Source organism: Apis mellifera, linkage group LG7 (assembly GCF_003254395.2).
Source record: "Apis mellifera strain DH4 linkage group LG7, Amel_HAv3.1, whole genome shotgun sequence".
NCBI classification, from domain to species: Eukaryota; Metazoa; Arthropoda; class Insecta; order Hymenoptera; family Apidae; genus Apis; species Apis mellifera.
In genome coordinates this window covers 13,680,990-13,701,121 of record NC_037644.1, presented here as the reverse complement: position 1 = coordinate 13,701,121, position 20,132 = coordinate 13,680,990, and the positions used below count along the sequence as shown (strand labels likewise).

Genomic DNA, 20,132 nt, shown 5'->3' with positions numbered 1-20,132 from the left:
TCATTATGAGTTTTAAACTAGAAAATACTTTCTTCAAAGGGAATTGAATCATCCTAATACGTTTAATTTCTAATCTTTGTTTAAATAATTTGATACTTCTTAAAATATGGGATTCAATAAAAACTTGATTCGAGACAAATGATAATATTCGTAGATACGAGTTGTTGACATATATGAATTTGATAAGAAACTTTTGTTAACATTTAAAATCATTTAAGCTTGTATTTTTAATTTTCTATTTTTTTTTCTTTTTTTCTTTTGACTTTTTTCAAATTTCATCGCAAAACATTTTATTCACCGTTTCGAAAAATAAAGTACGATACAATTCAACGTATACATATATACGTACAATGCATATGTGTGTCTGTGTATTACGTAAAATTACGATTAAACTTTGATTGATTCCCTTTGTACGCGGATACAAATCAAACGAACAAAATTAATGCACGTACAAAATAAGTAGATATTTTCTCGGACGCACGTGTTCGATCTGAAATTATTATTTGAAACTTTTTTAAATCTTTTTATCCTCGATTCTCCAATATTTTACGTGTTTTTCTTTCATTCGCAGTATTTCCAAAGGACCAATCGATTGGCAGATGTAAATAGACGATTAAAGTCGCAAATATGGAGCTCCGTGGTGACGATCGTTCTCGTTGAGGCGAAGAATTTGCTACCTATGGATATAGAGGGCCTCTCGGATCCCTACGTGAAATTTCGGTATAAACGAATTCATCATTATTCCCGAGTATTACGAAAAAACTATATTATCATCAAACTAATTTTATCGTTGGTTTCGAAAAAATTCGCGTCTCCCCAACAACAAAGTCACATCTTCGCAACAATTCCAGTTTAAATAATAATTGCGATCGTCTTCTCCTTGACCTCCAGTCTTGGGACAGAAAAGTACAAGTCAAAAGTGGTGCACAAGACCTTGAATCCCGTTTGGTTGGAGCAATTCGATCTTCACCTATACGAAGATCCCTATTTAGGGCAGGAGTTGGAGGTGACGGTGTGGGATCGCGATAAAAGCCATCAGGACGACTTGATGGGGAAGACGGTGATAGATTTGGCAACGTTGGAACGCGAGACGACCCACAGGCTATGGCGCGATCTCGAGGACGGTTCTGGAAACATTTTTCTGCTGTTGACCATCAGTGGAACCACCGCCAGTGAAACGATCAGCGATCTAGCTGCCCACGAGGAGACACCTCGCGAACGCGAACAATTGTACCAAAGATATTCGATGAGAAACACGTTGCAGAGGTTGCGAGATGTTGGCCATTTAACTGTGAAGGTTTGTCAAAAAATATAAATATTCCAAGAATATAAGGAAAATTTTCTTTTGCAAAAATATTCGTTTCGGTTTTGTTAACGAATTATTGTAAGAAAATTCGCGAAGTCTCGACGGTAGCGTTGGCTACGTGCCGCAATCGAATTATATTACGAACGATACAAGTTATAATATTCGATATACGTTGCTTGTTCGTATTCGGTCAGCGGCACATAGCCAACACTACCGCTCGACTAAAACACGTGTTCGGTGATCGCACGCCAATGTTTTTTCTTAATAACTTAACAATAGTGAAATGAAAGTTTTTCGCAAAGGAAATTGTTGGTCGAAATTACTCGAGGAATCTCCAATCAATATCTGCACATTTTCGAGGCACTCTGTACACGTATTTATACTTTGTATACGTTTATCCAGGTATTCAGAGCGCAAGGTCTCGCGGCGGCCGATTTGGGCGGGAAGAGCGATCCTTTCTGCGTGTTGGAGTTGGTAAACGCTAGATTGCAGACACAGACGGAGTACAAAACGCTGGCTCCAAACTGGCAAAAAATATTTACTTTGTAAGTTACTTTTAATTTTCTTCCATAAGATAGATAGTATAAAATTTATATTAACGTACGTGTTATTACAGCAACGTGAAAGATATTAATTCGGTGCTGGAGGTGACGGTGTACGACGAGGACAGGGACCACAAGGTGGAGTTTCTCGGAAAAGTTGCCATACCTCTTTTGAAGATAAGAAACGGCGAAAAACGATGGTACGCGTTGAAGGACAAGAAATTGAGAGGTCGAGCAAAAGGGAATTCCCCCCAAATTCTGTTGGAAATGACCGTGGTGTGGAACGTTGTGAGAGCCTGCGTACGAACGTTGAATCCCAAAGAGAAGAAATACATGGAGCCGGAGATAAAGTTCAAGAGACAGGTGTTCCTTCGTAACGTTCTCAGGTTGAAGGCAATCATCGTTATCGTTATCGACATTGGAAAATACGTGCAGTACGTAGTGTACTTTTTCTCTTCTTCTTCTTCTTTTTTTTTTATTATTATTATTCGAACAATTTATTATTATATAACGATGACACGTGACATTTCACACGCAAATTGTATCGCATATTTTAATCATAAATTTTGTGTTCGTGACACATTGAATGAACGTTCGAGACGATGATTAAATAATGATCGATGCACAATTTCTTAATACGTATATTTTGAAAAATTCGTTTTTCGAGAATTTTTTTCGAATTTATATTTCGATATTGTATCGAAAAAAAAAAATTTATCAAAATCATTCGATAAATAGATTATTTTTCTTTTTTTTTTTTTTTTTTTTTCTCTCTCTCTTCAAATTATTAGGAGCTGCTGGGAATGGGAAAGTAAAATGAGAAGCATCTTTGCACTGGTTATCTTTGTTTTGGGCTGTTACTATTTTGAGCCTTACATGTTCCCTGGAGTAGCACTCCTTATCTTGTTAAAATACTATCTGGTACGTAAATAAATTAATCAGAAATATATATACATATATATATTCTTTTAAAACTATTTCTCCAAGACATTTATCGCTATCTTTATTGAATTATTGACATTTGTTAACACATTTATCTTACATATTTGCTAATCCATTACTTCCATTGATCCCTACTTTTTTTCTTTTATTTTAAAAGAGCTTGCAAAATAATATAACATAATCTAACGTACAAGAATTCTTATTTAACGACATTTATAACATTATAATTCTGTAGATTAGTAGAATAGTATCCCATTCAGCAAATTAATAACAAACCTTGCACCAAATTTTTTATTTTTATTGGATACCAATTCAATAGAAGCTAATATATTCCCTTCTAAAGAGCCAGAAATGCTAAAATTAAAGCTAGACAATGCTAGTATGTACTCAGCATAAAGTTGAATCGATTTTAGCTTTTCTCCTTGCCACGTATTTGCTCTCCATCAAACTTTATCGCCTGGAATTTAATGCATAAGTAGACGCATATTTATTCTTCCCAAGAAGAATGCGAATCCCTGAATACTTTGCACATATTGATTCAATGACAACAAGTAGCTCAAAATTTATCTATCCACGTTGAATTTATCCATCAGAACCACCTTTCCATATTTCAAAATTACACAAATTTCTCCAGTTTTCTCCATTATATTTTAGCATTTATCATGTAAATCAAACTTGCCTGATTTTTACCTGCATTGCTGCATGTCCACACCCTTTACTGCCTGCCAGCTTTACGGGGATGGAAATGGATTGAAACAATGGATTTGCGGACAGGTCGCGATGATAACCGGTACGCCCTTGACCCACCACACCGCCCACTCCCACTTTCACGACGAGATCGACGAAGGCCCGGCTACACCCGGGGACGACGACGACGACGACGACGACAAGGATAAAGTGAGTTTATTTCCGAACAAAATTCATTTCTCTCGTTTCTTCTCAAAAATCGAGATTTTCATCGAATACCTTTCAATTCGTAAAACAGCAGACGTTCGATAATTAAAGATTCATTTCCGATGAATATTACATCCTCTCGCGCACAAAATGTCACGAAACGGCAATCTCGCTCGTTGTATTTTCGTCTCCTTTCTTCGATTCGTCGAAATAAGGTCACCGCGTTAAAAATTAAACTTCAACCTTTTCTCCTCTCGAGTATCAAAATTAAGTATTCTCTTCATTATATAACTTCATCCAAACAAAAAAGATAATTCTCGATGATGATTCTCCTTTTTTCCCTTCCAGGAAGAGAAGAAAAGTCTGAAGGAGCGGTTGCAAGCGATCCAAGAGGTGACCCAGACGGTGCAGAACTCGATCGGTTACATAGCGAGCCTCTGCGAAAGGGTGAAGAATCTTTTCAACTTCACCGTCCCTTATCTCAGTTACCTGGCCATGATACTGGCGATCCTGGCCGCCGTTGTCCTCTACTTCATCCCCCTTCGATACCTGATCCTCACGTGGGGCGTGAACAAATTCTCGAGGAAGATCGTCAGGCCTCACTCGGTTCCCAACAACGAGCTCCTCGACCTCATATCCAGGGTGCCGGACGACGAGGAACTTCTCAATTACAGGTTTTCTTCGTTGAGAATTAAGAAGGGAGAGGGGATCAATAATTGGAATCGTTTCTAATGTACGGTTGTTGACAACAGGGAGTTGAAACCGTTGCCGACCGCCGACTGCGAGAAAGGATCCGGAAGTCCAGGCGCGTCGAATCAAACGCGGAGGGAGCAGAGGAAGAGGCACAAGGCCGCGTAGCAGCATGCCCCGCGGCCGGAAGTCGCGGGTCTACGATCACCGAGCATCCTGAGGACGGTCCTGCTGCGCCGGAACAAGCGCCAGCGAAAGGGATCAGCGGAGAATCCGGATGTGATCGACATAGACTGAGAAACGCCAATCGTTTCTACATTCACCGTAGTCGTTTTAGCTAGAAGGGGACTAAATTTATATTAGGTCGAAATTCGCGAATAAAGTTACTTCAGGAATAAGTTGATAATTTGGATCAAAACGTGGAATGATGAAAAATTTGGAGAATTGTGTTAAAACGAACGTTCGTTTAAACTTTTATCAAAGCAACTCGAGGAATAAGTCGATAATCTGAATTAAAATAGTCGTGGAAAAATTTGAAGAATTAAAATTAATTATTAAAATGAACGTTCGTTTAAACTTTCATCAAAGTAACTCGAAAAATAAGTCGATAATCTGGATCAAAACTGAATCGTGGAATGATGAAAAATTTGGAGAATTGTGTTAAAACGAACGTTTGTTTAAACTTTTATCAAAGTAACTCAAGGAATAAGTCGATGATCTGGATTAAAATGATTGTGGAAAAATTTGGAGAATTGTATTAAAACGTTCGTTCGAGCATTTAAATCTTCATCAAAGTAACTCAAGGAATAAGTCGATAATCTGGATCAAAACTGAATCGTGGAATGATGAAAAATTTGGAGAATTGTGTTAAAACGAATGTTCGTTTAAACTTTTATCAAAGTAACTCGAGGAATAAGTCGATGATTTGAATTAAAACAATTGTAGAATAATTAAAAATTTGGAAATCGAGAATTGTATTAAAACGAACATTCGTTCAAGCATATAAATCTTCATCAAAGTAACTCAATGAATAAGTCGATAATCTGAATTAAAACAATCATGGAAAAATTTGGAGAATTGTATTAAAACGAACGTTCGTTTAAACTTTCATCAAAGTAACTCGAGGAATAAGTCGATAATCTGAATTAAATTGTGGAAAAATTTGGAGAATTGTATTAAAACAAACGTTCGTTTGAGCGTTGGAACTTTCATTAAAATAACTCAAAGAATAAGTCAATGATCTGAATTAAAACAATTGTGGAATAATGAAAAATTTGAAGAATTGTATTAAAACGAATGTTCGTTTAAACTTTCATCAAAGTAATTCAAAGAATAAGTCGATAATCTAAATTAAAATAATCTTGGAATGATGAAAAATTTGAAGAATTGTATTAAAACGAACGTTCGTTTAAACTTTCATCAAAGTAACTTTATTCGAAATTTTCGAACTCTTTGGGTTAATAACCTTCATCGTTTCCGATCTTTAAATCGGTCCCAGCGTGGTATGCGCCTCGATCGTTTCGAATCGTGCTCGACGATTGGAAGATAAATGTAAACGCGTCAGAGAGGAAGGAGAAAGAGATGGAAAATGTAGAGGAAGTTACAATAGTTACCGATTTATTGGGAAAAGGATTATTCTCGCGTTTCCATAGATAGGATAGAATATTGGTAGATTAACAAAACGCTTTGGAAAGCATGTTTATGGACGAATTCTCAAGGAGCATACCAACAAGGGGAAAAAAAAATTATACAATAGATACATTTCGGTTTTATAAATTGGAACGAGTGCATCGATAAATTTGATAAAGAAAAAATATATATATATATATATATATATGTATATTCTCGTCTAGAAATAATCTAGATAGCTGTTTTTTTTTCTGGAACGTGTAAGATAAAAGAAAACGACGACGAACGACGTTTGCGTGCTTATCGTCAGGGGGATAATTTAAGGAAAGGTATATTTCTTCTTTTTTTTCAATTTTCTCAAACTATTCCTTGTTTGAGAAAGTGATAAACCGAGTATTCTGAAAGTATAACCTCTCGTTTGCACGGGTAGGGGGGGAAGAGGGGAAGGTATCGAAAATTAGCGCAAAACATTTGATAATCATTGCATTAGTCAAAAAAGTCAAGTAGTCGAAGAAGAGAGATGTAAAGAGAGTTTTAGGAGGAAAAAAAAAAAAGGAAAGTGTATCATTACGCGAGAGCATTTCCTGGCCAACGGGAATATTATCCTCGTCGATCCGTTTCGTCCATCGGTGTCGTAGATATAGCTGCTACAAAATCGTTATCGGTGACAGTGAGGTGTTCGAAGATTTAAAAAAGAAAGAAAAGTTGAAAGAAAAAAAAAAAAAAAGAGAAAAAAAAATGTGAAAAAAAAGAGAAAAAGAAACAAAAAAGACAAATATATTATTCCGCGACGGCCTCGTCGAGAATCGAGAAATTTCGCTCGACGAGCTGTCTCTTCCATTTCACGAACGACGAAAAGAGCCCGTTAATTTCGATATTCTATAATATTCCACGTATTATTTATGTCGTATTTATTTTAATTATAAAAAAAAAATTTATATAATATATTCAATAGTTAGTCTATTTTTATTTTTTACTTTGCGCTACCTCTTGTTAAAATCGTTTAAATGATTATATTTTATTAACCTGTTCGTCGTTCGCGAAATCAGAATATTATTTAATCTTTTTATCGTTGAGACGTTTTTCCAAGTGTCTCAAAGTTATTCTCTTTAAATAGTATTTAATATATTAACGAATTCTTTGTTCCAACGCACATTTTCACGCGTTAGTCCATCATCTCCTCGAGCATGAACGTGGCAACATGTCGAACGAACGGCGATCGTATCTTCAGATTCGTGAAACTCGACGGGATTTAAAGTTTGCACGGTCGAGATAGTTCGGAATTTGACCAGAATAACATCGTTCGTGCTTAGATCGGAGAACATATCAAGTTTAAAGATTTTAAGAAGAAAGGCAAAAAGAGATATTGAATTTATAATGGAATTACCAGGATTTATTTGTACCAGGAAATCTAGTTATATGGTAATCCGATGAAGAAACCGTGAAATATATATTTATGCGCGCGAAGATGCCTGAAAGAAACCGGAGAAACACGATGAAAGGGAGGGAAATAAACGTTTCTTCGACACCGGTTCTATTTTATAACGATAATAGATATCGTTGCCCTCGTAACAATAGCTCATAACCTAGTTTCGCGATTAGATAACATTCCAGAATTTGTAACTTTCTTCCACAAACGTTTCCTTTTGTTCCCTTTTCTTTTTTTTTTTTTCTTTTTTCTTGTGTTTTTACTCTCGACAAACTACGCTTCTTTCTTTCTTTATTCACTTACGCCATTATTCTACCATTTCTGGATAGTCGCGATAGTTGCAACGTCGCAAAAGCGTTGATACACGCACTAAGGATAGCAACGTCGCAATTACTCGAATTATACGAAACGATGAAAGATATTGTAACGATTGTTTGGAACGCGTTCAAGAACCGTGTATAAATAATTCGTTTGTATTTTTTATTCAAATACCACGTTACACGGCTAAAGTGGAAAAATAATCGAGGATGAAGGAATATTTTTCTCGAATACGATATGATATTCCCAATTGATTTTCACCATCATGTTTCTCGAACATGCTCGAGGAGGGAAGTAAAACGCGTTGAATCAATTATTCCTAACCGCGATTTTACGGTTCGTGCCAGCCGAGAGACGAGAAAGCTGAAAGAGGAAGGAGAAATATCCATTTTTTTTTTCTCGCTTTTCTAACTCGGAATTTCAGTGCACCGTCATCATCATATTTCCCGAATCATTCCGCCATCGATCCTCTTCTCGCTGTTTCTTCCATTCGCATGAAAAAAAAAAAGAAAGAAAATTATATCCCTCCATGTACTTACATTTCTTCCACTTATATTTGACCCTTTGAAGCGTTACGAGTATTTTTTTTTATGCTTAATTTTTTTTTTCTTCTTATTATATTATTGTTTTTCTCTCGAACAATTTTTGTATCGTGCTTTTACTTTGATCTATATGTGTGTATATTTTTATATTAAAAGAGACATTAAAAGGAAAAAAAAAAAGATATTACGACAGATTTAAAGGTGGATTTAAATTTGGATGTAATTTTTTATAATAAAAAGAAAAAATTCATATTTGCATGTTATTATATTTTATAACTTAATTAAATAATTAATATATAAATATATATATATCGAGAAAAATATTTTGATTTAAAATCTCACACCTTTGGATCGATCCAATAATATGAACCAAATTCAAATTCGCGCTTCAAAGGGTTCAAATGTAACAATTCGCGCTCTCTATTCATCCGCCAATTGTGGGCCTAATTCACGAGAAGGCAAGAACGCATACATACTTGTAGAAACACTAAGAGAGGCGTGCGAGAGGCGTGTATGTGAGATACGAAAGAGAGAGAGAGAGAGAGAGAGAGAGAGAGAGAGAGATAGGCGATTCTTTTTTGTCATCTAGTCAACGAACTTTCTTAAGCAAGCTTGAGAAACTTGTGATAACCATTTCATTTTCAATTTCATTTTTTTTTTTTTTACATTTAGAGGAATGCGTAGCGATTTTTCGTGCGATTTAAAATTTACCAATCGAATATTCTTCCCTCCCGATTATTATTCGATTTTCGATTTTTGTTAATTTTAAGTCGCACGGTTGATAAATGTCACGGTACGTTTTCTATCAGTCATTCCTAGTGACATTCCCTTCGTGTAAATTGCATGGATACGCATGGAATTGTTAATGAAATTAATAATAATAATAATAATAATAATTGAATTTATATACGAACGTTTTTCCTTGTTTTTCTTTTCTTTTTTTTTTTTTTTAAAATTTGTAGGTTAAATAGTGTATCCATCCAATTTTATCTTTCACTCAATTATACAATCATATTGAGCGTAACGTGTTGAAGGGTCGGTTGTGTCGAGAGAGTCGACAAAATGGCAACCCGAGTGACGAAGCAACCGGTCAACAGATCCGTTGTAATGCGATTAGCTTGTATTTCGTCGGTACGAAATTCAAAATGGTCGACCGCGACCACGAACAGCCGACGCTTCGATAAACGAAAACACTGTTCGCGTTTTACAACGTCGTCTTTTTCTACTCTTCCAATTTTGTACTTCCAATAGGTGTGTAAAAAAAAAAAAATTGTTTCTTCGATTTTTAAAACCATTTTCCATTTTCCATTTTCGCTAATTGAGATGAAAGAAAAAAAAAAAAAAAGGAAAAAAAAAATTGCTATTTCGTAAACTCGTTTAAATATTGCTCGCTCGCTCGCTCACTCGTTTCTATTTCGACTCGTTTCTTTCGGGAATGCGGGCACGCAAAGGACACACGAGCGATCACGTACATTCACACGCGCATATCCATTATATTATCTTCGTGCACGCACTTTCGAGTTTGCATGCTCCAATTTCTTCGTGTTATATGAATCTTTATTAAAGTGTTTTAGCCGTTAAGGGGGAGAGGAGAGACGGGAGATGAGGGGGGGAGACACAGAGAACAAACACACGTAGAAGGAAAGAAGGAAAGAAAATGGAGGGAGAGACCAGGATGAATTCGATTTTCACACATATATTTTTCGCGAATACTATATCCTCTCTGGATGAGTGTTCCTAGATCTATTTGTTTAAAAAAAAAAAAAAATTCCTTTTGCTCGCTGCTTTGAAAAATATTATTATAATAAAAAAATATTATTATATCGTGTCAAGATCGATCGATATTTGGAAGGAGGAGAAAGGAAGGTCGAAGTACGAATATGTTTTTTATTTTATCTTTTTTCTCGCGTTCGTTTTCACCGAGGTAGAGAAACAATCGGGCAACACTGATCCAGACGAAAGATAAGTAGATCGACACACACATAAACACACACACACATACACACACACACACACGTCTGTACTGTTATTACTTCCTAAACGATAGGAAACGAACGAACAACATTAAATTTAAGATATTTAGATAGAATTCGAAAACGGAATTGTGATTCGACCGGCGATATCAATCGATTAGATATGATTCTCGAAGAACGAAATTGAAATCATGTATGTATGAGGCAAAGAAGGTCCGGACCAAGTCCAGATCGGGTGATCTCGATCGTACAAAAAGATTAAAAAAAAGAAAAAAAAAAAAAAAAAAAAAGGAAAGAAAGTAAAATAAGAAAAAATATAAACGTAATTATCAATATATATATTTAAAAAGAAAAAAAGAAATATATATACATATATAAATATATATATATATATATATATGTATATGACTGTTGTTTAGATCGAATTCTGGAACTTGGTCTGCGTTCTCGGTGTTCCGACAAAATGTACTTATGACAAAAGGTGATAAGAGTCGTTATATTCATAAAATTAAAAATAAAGCAAGCTTTTAATATCCAAAACGATTTATTTATTCCGTTTTTTTTTATTGGAAAAGAATACATTAATATGAATTTACAAATTGCATCTAACGTCGAGAAATTTTCAGGGAGTACTTTCTTGATGTAAGAAGAACTCTGTTTCACCCGAGTGAATGTCCTAGACCTTGCGCGAACAGTGAAAGTCAAAGTCGAGATAAACTTCGCGATTTTATCGAAGAAGCATCCAGCTAGTTATCTAAGAATAAAGAATTATCTTTGTTCTCGGAGCTTATTTGAACGCGATTTATTTTTTACTATAAATAAATTTAAAATACAATAGTAAAGGACAAACTAGAAGTTTGATCTTTGAAGCTTGATTTTTGAGTAATTCATTTATTGTTGTGTAATACTAAAGAAATATTAATACTAAAAAGTCGCATAAATAATACATGGTAGAGACAATTTTCATGTTAAATAACGTTATATAAATCAAGTTATTCAATGCAGTTATTCAACTTCTAAGAGTATCTTTGAAACGACAAATTTTATATTTTTAGCGATCAGTGGATCGAAAGAAACTTTCACGTCAGGAAGAAATATTTCGTAAACGCCAGAACTTGAATACAGTTTTTGTTATTTGTTTTCGAGTGTTACGAATCTATTCAACCTATTGAAATTTTCATACGTACCAATGGAAAGTTATGAGCGCTAGTCATAGGAACTGGTCGATCCAGTTTTCACAATTTAAGCCGGACAACACATCGCGACAAATCGGTCTGCCTCCCTTTACATCTGACCTCGTAATCGTAATTTTCTAAATTGTTTACTTTCCAGTAATCTTTCGATGTTTCATTTTCCTTGATTGCATACTATTATTCGCGTTTAATCTATATTATTACGTATCATATTTATGTCCAATTTTAAAAATTTTTTATTATAATATAAATATATAATGCAATCAAATATAGACAAGGAGAGCAAATGATGGAAAAAGGATAGAGATAGGGTAAAAATATTGAAATCAGCGCCATCTTCAGTGTGCCGCAAATGAAACTCGCAAAGAAAGGATAGAAAATAATAAGAGAAGGACAGATATACGATAGGAATTGATCATCAGCGCCATCTCTGAGAATTTCTAGAAAGCTTGTTCTCTAACGAGGTCGTTGCTTCTCTCGAGATGGCGCTAGCAGTTAATTCTCATCCTATCTCCATCCTTCTCTTACCATTTTCTATCCTTTCTTTGCAAGTTTCATTTGCGGCACTCTGAAGATGGCGCTGATTTCAATATTTTTGTCTATCTCTGTCCTTTTCTCACTACTTATTCTCCTTGTCTACATTTGCGATGCAAAATTTGCGCGCCTAAGAGATGGCTCTAATATCCGATTTATTTCATTATATACTTTTTCATTTGATAAAATCTTGACGTAATCTAAATTAATTACAAATTAAAACGACAGTAAAAAAAATAGTAAAAGAATTGTACAATTGGCATTAAATACAATCTTAATCTCTGTGGATATCGTGAAATGTCAAGTTATATGGATCAAGACCTTTCTCACGAAAAATATTTATCGAATAATAAGTGCAATCTGTTTTAATGCAACACATGTATGCGACGAAAACACGCACATATGCACACAAAATATTTTTATTAATTTTTAACGACAATACGAAAAACTCGTACAATACACGTAAGAAGAAACAAAGAAACTGTTCGTTCGTTCGTAAAAATCGACTCGACACGCGACATTCGAAATTTATCAGGCGCAAAAGTTTAATGAAAGCCACGAATCGGCCACCGATGGAAATCATAAAATCTTGGATGCTCAGAATTCTTCGCGAACTTTCCGCAAACGCGTGTAATGGAATGCTAATCCAACAAAAATTCTATACCCACTTTTCCACACCCACCGCTTCGCCTACGCGACGGAGAACGAACGACAATTCAAAAATCAACATCCCAAAAGAAAAAAAAAAAATAAAAATGGATTCTCTCTTCCTAACAAACTCTCGAAACAATTATGATTCTGTTTTCTTTCGTTCTACGTAAAAGAGATGAGAATCAAGTCGCGTAGAAATGTTACAAAAAGAAAAAAAGAACGTAAAAATCTCGCTTAAAAGATTCATAATTTATATCTCACTCCCTATTTCCGTTTTTAATTGCCCCGTTTTTCAATCGAACGGGCGCGTGACGTAACGCGAATTAAAATTCCAAGTAGAAGGTTCCACGGTTACGTGATCCACTTTTTCATTGCGCATCGCACCGAATTTCGTTAGCCGAACTCTAGCCGTGTAAACTCTGGTTACGGGAGGCGGAGGGGAAGGGGAAGGAGGCAGGAGTGGGGGGAGACGTAACAGAGTGGATCGATTCCATTAGAGGAGAAGTTTAAAGTTTAGCATTGTTATACCGACCGACCTTTATAGGTAGCCAGAGGTCCCGCCCGACTCAACTTTCTCACCAAAGTTTCTTTCTTCACGCGTGTGTCTTTCTTTCTTTCGCGAGACTTTTCTTTATTACGATTCGCGCACGTCGATAAAACACCTCGCGCATTCACAAACCTGATCATCGTCGGGCAACATTCGTTTCTTCTATAACGATTATAACCAAGCTGTCCAATACATCTTTGGAACGGAAACTTCCTCCTAGAGTGTTTCAAATGATTTATTAACGATGTATATAATATAATAACGATTTATTAATGATGTATATAATATAATAACGAAATGACGAAGGGATATATTATAGATAAATTATTGTGTACTTTCCATTACACGAGATCTCGTTGCGTGCAAGAAGTTGTCGTGTCGCTGTAATTTTTGAGCTGGCCGGCGAGAAAGATAGTAAATAAATACGTGAAAGGTGTCTCGTACGTTCGAAAGTGGATCAATTTTTGTTACGTGTCGCTCGAATACGAGAAGAAATAAATGTATTATTCTCGAAAAAAAAAAATATTAAAGATAAATACATGTAACAGTCGCTCGATAGATTAAGAATAAATTAATCGTTAATTTTACGAGCTTACTCGTTAGATCGGTCATACTCGAAAGATCACGGTTACTGCGAAGATGCTCATTGAGCACGAGGAAGGTTTGTTTACCCTGACCTACTTCCGGTCAAGTTCATTGCTCATCCACGCCACGTTGTCCTCACCTTGCACGCGTGTACCGATCTCCTCTCTTCCCGATTCCTTCTCTAATCTCGTCCACGTTCTATCCTCCACGCTTACGATAGGGAAGAAACAACGATCGCGGTAACCCCGTTACACCGTGTTTCAAATAGTGGAAAAAACAAAAGTGGAACGTCTCTTCTTTTTCACGATTTAACAAATGCACGCCTACGTTGCTCGCGCGACGGAAATTGGACGCGTTTTGAAAAATTCAGTAGATAAATCTTGCTCGGTCGATATCTTTTTTTTTCTTTTTTTTTTTTCTCTTTCTGATTATTCTAATGTAATAACTTATGGAAATTGATGATGATATGAATAGGCATATTTGTTTATCTTTAATATTTTATATATTTTTTTAATTAATAGACAGTCGTGGTTATTTTGTTGGATTGTAAAAAAAGGATGTTCCAGTTTTTCTCTTTTTGGAATAGAAATTCTAAGATGGATCTAAGGTAGATTTTGTTTTTATATATAAATAATAACGCGAGTTAAAAACTGTGTAAAAATTTTAAATGTGAGAAGCATCAGTTTTAGAAAGTATCTTTCACCGTGACTCATTCTGTTCTTTCAATTTTGTTCTTTTAAAAGAATTAAAGCACATCTTGCACATATTTTAATGATAACAGATCAATGGAATAATAATTCTTTGAGGTTGGATAAATCAAATGCGAAAACAAAATTAAATCACTCTTCTTCTTTAAACAATAATAGAAGTAGAATTAAATAAATATTTTTATTAGAAGACGTACGATTACGAGCCTGCCATAAAGAATAATTAATCTTAACTGTTGCTTCCGCTCGCGGTAAAACGATAAAGCCTGTGCAATACGCTTCGCTCAAGACAGTTATTAATTCTAATTTTAATCGAGTTTAAAACGAGTCGATACGCGAGAATAATCTTCATACAGAGAGAATCGATTATAATCGATACAATTCATCGATGGGAATGGCGTGTGATACAAAATAATAACATAATTTGCAATTCGAATCGAAGAGATTAACATTCTTGTGTTTCTTTTTTTTTTTAACTTCACGCTTCGATATTACTTAAATTAAACTTAAGATTCTTCGAGAGGCGAATGCCTCTCTCTTTGTTACATTTAACGGATTTTAATTGAGATAGAAATGCGTGGAATTTGAGGTTAGAATATTTTTCGAGGTTAGAATAATCGCAACGATTGCTCGACATTGAACAAATAAATTAAATTTACAATAAACAGGGTTATTTTTTTTTCTTGTAACAATATCTCTGAACCAATAATGCTTCTAAAAATGATCGAGCCAAGTCTTTCGAGAATTTCTCGGTCATGTTTGCCATCCGGCGAGAATCCTCTATAATTTCATTACTTCCCTTAGTGTTTCCCCGGAGTAGCGACAAATTGTGTTCTTCTTTTTCTCCTTCGGGCAAGATAACGAAGAAAATGGAAGTTTCTGTGAAGTAGTATGGAGACTTGATAAACGAAGATAAAAAAAAAGAAGGTTTTTAAAGATTAATTTGAATACAATAACAAATAATATAAATAAAATTCTGTTTATCAACGTACCATCACATAAGATTCCAATAATTATCTACGTAATTATAAATGCGATCTTCCAACAAATAATATCCTAAAATAAACTTATAATTAAGATTAAAACAATATTTCCGGATGGATTTCGAATATATTAATAACACGTAAAAACAAATTAATTACGTAAGGAAAAGTAAACGAAGTTGTCCTAAATTCCACGTTCAATCGATAGTTGTGTATACCTAGCAAATATAGAGACCAAGAAACGAGCCAACTTGCGTGTCCAGCGAAAGGAGTTCCCACTGGAAGTCGATACGAATTATTAAAGTAATTACACGGAAAAAGCACTAGTAGAGGCCTGGACACCGTGGAGGAATGTATATTCTGCCTTGCTTTCACCCGCCGTCGATACCCAAACCGACGAGATCGACGATATTGTCATAAATAGAGGGAATCCATTGTCTTCGTGATCAATTACATCCAACACAGTAATCCATCGTTTCTTCTCTTTCATTTATCCTCTGGAAATAATGCAATACGGATGAAGAATAGGTTAGGAAAGTGTACGGTTATGTTCCAATAGCTGTGTTTCTAATACGACGAGAAGAAGAAAAAGTTAGTTCGATAGGATGGTTACCTGAGGGCGTTCCTGTACACACCATCGTGGAAACACGTCCATTAAAATTAGCTCGCGAGACGTTTCTTTCTCTTCGTTTTTCTTCTCTTCATCTTTTTTTCTTTCTTTTGAACATATTTTTTCGTTGCAAGCTTGTCGAAGATAACTGGAAAAAATGTACGTAGATTTTTAGGTTAGGTTACGCTCGTTAGCGAGGATTTTTGTCAAGAAAAATTTTGATCGTATAAATTGCGATGGGATTGAATTTTTAAAGAGCAAACGAGAAAAGGAAGCACGAATAAGAAAAAAGTAGAAAATTAGAAAAGGAAAAAGGGATAAGGGAAAGAGAATTAACAAAGATATAATGTAAAATGAAAAATCCTAGGAAACAGAAACGACGAAATCTCTTTAGTTCAATTTCACAAGGACATCTGGTGATCTAATCGTTGAAGTACTTCGATCGATCGCTCTCCGTTCTACAACAATGTATTTAAGAATAAGAAAGTAAGAAAGATGTATTCGACTCGTTTTATCATATTGTAAATGAATTTCTCACTTTCTATTAATTATTGATATTCACTCGGGAGAAGAAGATTTTTCTAACGCGAAATCTTCTCTCGATTATCGAAATATTAAGATGTTTTGCATTAGGCGTTGCTGCGAGTAATCGAAGCTTGTACACAAGCGATCCGTTACTTTCTAAATTCTTGTGCGTCTATGACTAATAATAAGCGATCACGTAGCATTGCGTTTTATCAAAAACCGACGTGTTCGTAAATGAAACGATTTATATATTCTTTTCTTTGTTACGTGCAAGATTAATTCCTAAACCACTCATTGATAAAAAAAACTAGTAAAAATTCGTCTATATATAAAGATAGAAGAGCAGAGGTGCGAAAAATGCGAGTTTGATTAATGATAGGCTTGTGTGCATAAAAATAAGTATTGGCAGAAAGTTTCGCATCAATAAAACAAATCATGAACAACGGAACGAATAAATTCCAATAATAGGACACTCCTCTTATTCTATCCTTTTCTTTTTCCACGTCTGTACTTGAATTTAATTGCTTGCCAAATTTTATCAACAAGCCAATCTTGCAAACTTATAACAATATCCAAATGCAGTTATACAAGTTATTAAAGTCTACCATCGTGTTACAAATTATTATAAATATCAAGTGGGAAGAAAAGTTTGCAACGAGGAAGAGAATGAAAAATCTTAAAAAACAATTCGAAGTTTGCTGAATATAAATGAGATCCGATAAAGAGATCCGAGGTATCTAGGTCCGGCTCTGGTATCTTTTCCCTTTCACCACACGACAAAATGCAATTTTCTACGTGTATCCACCGCACGTTTCGTACGCGCTTTTGTTTCGACGCGACGTGCGCATGCGCGCGGTTTTGTTTCGACTTTGCACGAGTTAACGCGATCACGCGTGCGCGCGCACAACACTCTGCACGGCTCTCGTTTAGGCTAATACTCGACGACCTTAAATTACGCGCGATTTTAGAATCGGGATGCAACGTTAGAAAATTCACACAGAGAGACAGAGACAATGCGAAGGATGACACGTTATCTCCGAGCCTTTCGACAGAGGGGTACATGGGAGCGGAATGGTACTGGATACCGTGTAATCATCACAGCTCGCCGTGTATCCGGGCATTGAATTCGCGGATTCCCCTCGGCCTCCTTCGAGTCCTTCTCATTGTACGCTTTTTAAGTTTCGCAAGAAGAAGGAGTAGGACCTCCGATCACCGGAGAGAAACGATCAAACGTGTAATCAATTCAGCCAAGATAAGCGCCCTCTGATGTTGCAATTTTTCTCCGGAGAATAATTTTTTTTTTTATTTAAAAAAATATGAATAATTAATGGATTTTAATAAGGATGTTTGACCGATTTCAATTTTAACGCGAAGAAATTATTAGATAAAATATTGATCTCCGATCTACGATATTAGCATACGTATAATTTACCCCTTTTTATCGGTAATGCTAATAAAAAAACACGAGATATAAAAGTTTCGAAACAAGGACATCGAAAGCTACGTTGGTCCATAGCGTGAGAGAGGATAAAAAGGAAACGATAATGACGTCTATATAGTTGACGCGTTTCCTGACAATGCCTGGCGAGACGTGATCTTGGCTACGACTAGGTTTTCCAATTGTTTCGCATTTAGACTTATATATAGATTATGCGATACCGTTCCTAGAATGGCAAAAGAACGTTATGTATTGTCATCGTTGTTCCGCACAACCTGCACGAGTCCATAACCACGTTATTTTGTACCACTTATAACAATACCACTTGCTGCACTTATTACCATTATAATACTGCTAAACGCTATTCTTTCAGCAAAACGGGAAAAGTTATACAATTAGCGAAGGAGATTCCGTTCGACTGGAATATAACGATTAGGTTAGGGAACGATATTATATATACCGTTATATAATTCTTCTATTAACGACCGTTACGTTCGATTTAGGTTGAGTTGTCATATCGGCTTCGATAAAAGGCGCCCCGCCAAAGTTTTTCTTCCTGGTCGGAGAATCATAACGCATGGAAGCACCGTGCAAGCTGTGGCCAAGTGACTGACCCACGATTGGTATATTCGCTCGAGTTGCGTAACGTGCTCTACAAGCGCGCCACCTCTCACTTCTCTCGTTCAAACTGACGGTTACACCGTCGTGCTCGGAAAAGCTGCTTGAAATTCGACCCGTTCGAACGGTGATGTTTCGTGAAATCTTATATTAGATTAGGCGCAGAATATTTTAATTCGTTGCTCGAGTAACGCGAAGGATGATCGCGAATGGAAAATGAATATTAGATAACGATATACGTAGCATGATACGATAGGATTTTAGTGTCTTTCTTCTTTTTTTTTTGCGTAATATTATATTAAATTGCAAAATTGAAAAAAATTGTGGAAGTATTGGAATCTGGTTGAAAATTTAAAGGCATATTTAATTAATAGGTAAATAATCCAATTACGATTGCCAGTTAAATATAAGGTTAGGAAATAAAATATATATTTATTGGGTTCTAAGTGGAATATTTTTCAAATTTCTAGAACGAAAGAGAAAATAACGATTGTATAAGTAATGAGATTTACATAAGATTTATCTCAAATCGTTATTTTTTTTTTTTTCAGTATCTTTCATATTTGTCGCACGAATATTATATTTTTGCTAATCTTTATTTATCATTTGCGTTAAAAGACAACTAATTTAGAAAATATTCACCAATCTTCATCTTTCAATTGGATCATCCTGGTCGACGAGCACGTCCATAGGAATCGATGGAGTTTCGTGATCCATTAGATCGTAACGTTCGATCGATGCAACGCGTACGTGAATCGAGTTCGACGAGCAGAGTGACTTAGAACGTGGTTAACTTGTGCAAATCGAAATGGTTGCGTAAAGGTGAACCAGTCTTTTCTACACCATATTTAAGAAACGAGGAATATTAATACCTTTTTAAGTACTTTTTAATTTAGAATTCTATTTTTCGTTTGTTATCCACAATTCGAACTTGATTAAAATTTTCCAAAATCCATTGCACAATTTAAATTCATCAAACCATTTAATTTAATCAAATACGTGAAGAGATTTGACGGATTGTCGATCGATAATCGAATAAGCGTATCGTCGAGACAAAAAGGAGGAGTGCTCTCACCAACGGTCGAGCGAATTTCTCTAAGAAAAATGTGCAGTTTTCAGAGCAACTGGTGGAAGGATGCGTGGTATTGCTCGATGGAAAAAGATACCTGGAATTGTCTCAGTTCATACCGGTTCGTGGTGGCCAATCGAACGAGAGGCTTTCTCCTGGATCACTCGTCGAGTCTCCTCGTCGTCTGGAGGGGATATCTATATAGGCTGTCCAGTCTGAGTGTGCCCCTTCAAACTGTTCGCGATCCTAAGCCCGTGCACGACACCTTTGTTCGAATTTTTTCAACTTTTTATCGATATTCGGCTCGCATCTTCGAATCGATCGAATCTTCTTCTTCTTCTTCTTTAAAAAAAAAGAAACGGAGGAATTAAAGCGGAGGAAGAGGAAGAGTGGTGAAACATAGGAAG

The 20,132-nt window shown here is 35.6% G+C and overlaps 1 protein-coding gene and 1 long non-coding RNA gene across 13 annotated transcripts in view; one reads left to right on the top strand and one right to left on the bottom strand.

Annotated features, from left to right (window-relative positions):
• The window catches only part of LOC408906 (multiple C2 and transmembrane domain-containing protein), a 28,109-nt gene extending 18,057 nt beyond the window's left edge, over positions 1-10,052 (top strand). For 4 of the 8 annotated variants that reach the window (XM_016913172.2, XM_016913173.2, XM_016913177.2 and 1 more), the window contains 8 exons: positions 572-720; positions 892-1,297; positions 1,709-1,851; positions 1,923-2,282; positions 2,640-2,769; positions 3,445-3,687; positions 4,033-4,358; positions 4,437-10,052. In XM_016913172.2, coding sequence (XP_016768661.2) covers positions 572-720; positions 892-1,297; positions 1,709-1,851; positions 1,923-2,282; positions 2,640-2,769; positions 3,445-3,687; positions 4,033-4,358; positions 4,437-4,542 — 1,863 coding nt within the window. In that variant the 3' untranslated portion in view covers positions 4,543-10,052. Of the gene's footprint in view, positions 1-571; positions 721-891; positions 1,298-1,708; positions 1,852-1,922; positions 2,283-2,639; positions 2,770-3,444; positions 3,688-4,032; positions 4,359-4,436 lie in introns of those variants that run through there. The other 4 variants (XM_016913174.2, XM_006569428.3, XM_006569427.3 and 1 more) reach the window with 3 other exon arrangements.
• A 400-nt stretch (positions 10,053-10,452) lies between these two features.
• Positions 10,453-20,132, bottom strand: part of LOC102654335 — a 36,896-nt gene continuing 27,216 nt past the window's right edge. The window contains exons 1-5 of one of the 5 annotated variants that reach the window (XR_003305050.1): positions 19,845-19,980; positions 16,079-16,223; positions 15,475-15,962; positions 11,453-15,361; positions 10,453-11,019 (exon numbers count right to left, since the gene is read on the bottom strand). This is a non-coding gene — a long non-coding RNA (uncharacterized LOC102654335). Of the gene's footprint in view, positions 11,020-11,452; positions 15,362-15,474; positions 15,963-16,078; positions 16,224-18,498; positions 18,648-19,844; positions 20,068-20,132 lie in introns of those variants that run through there. The other 4 variants (XR_001703747.2, XR_001703744.2, XR_001703742.2 and 1 more) reach the window with 4 other exon arrangements.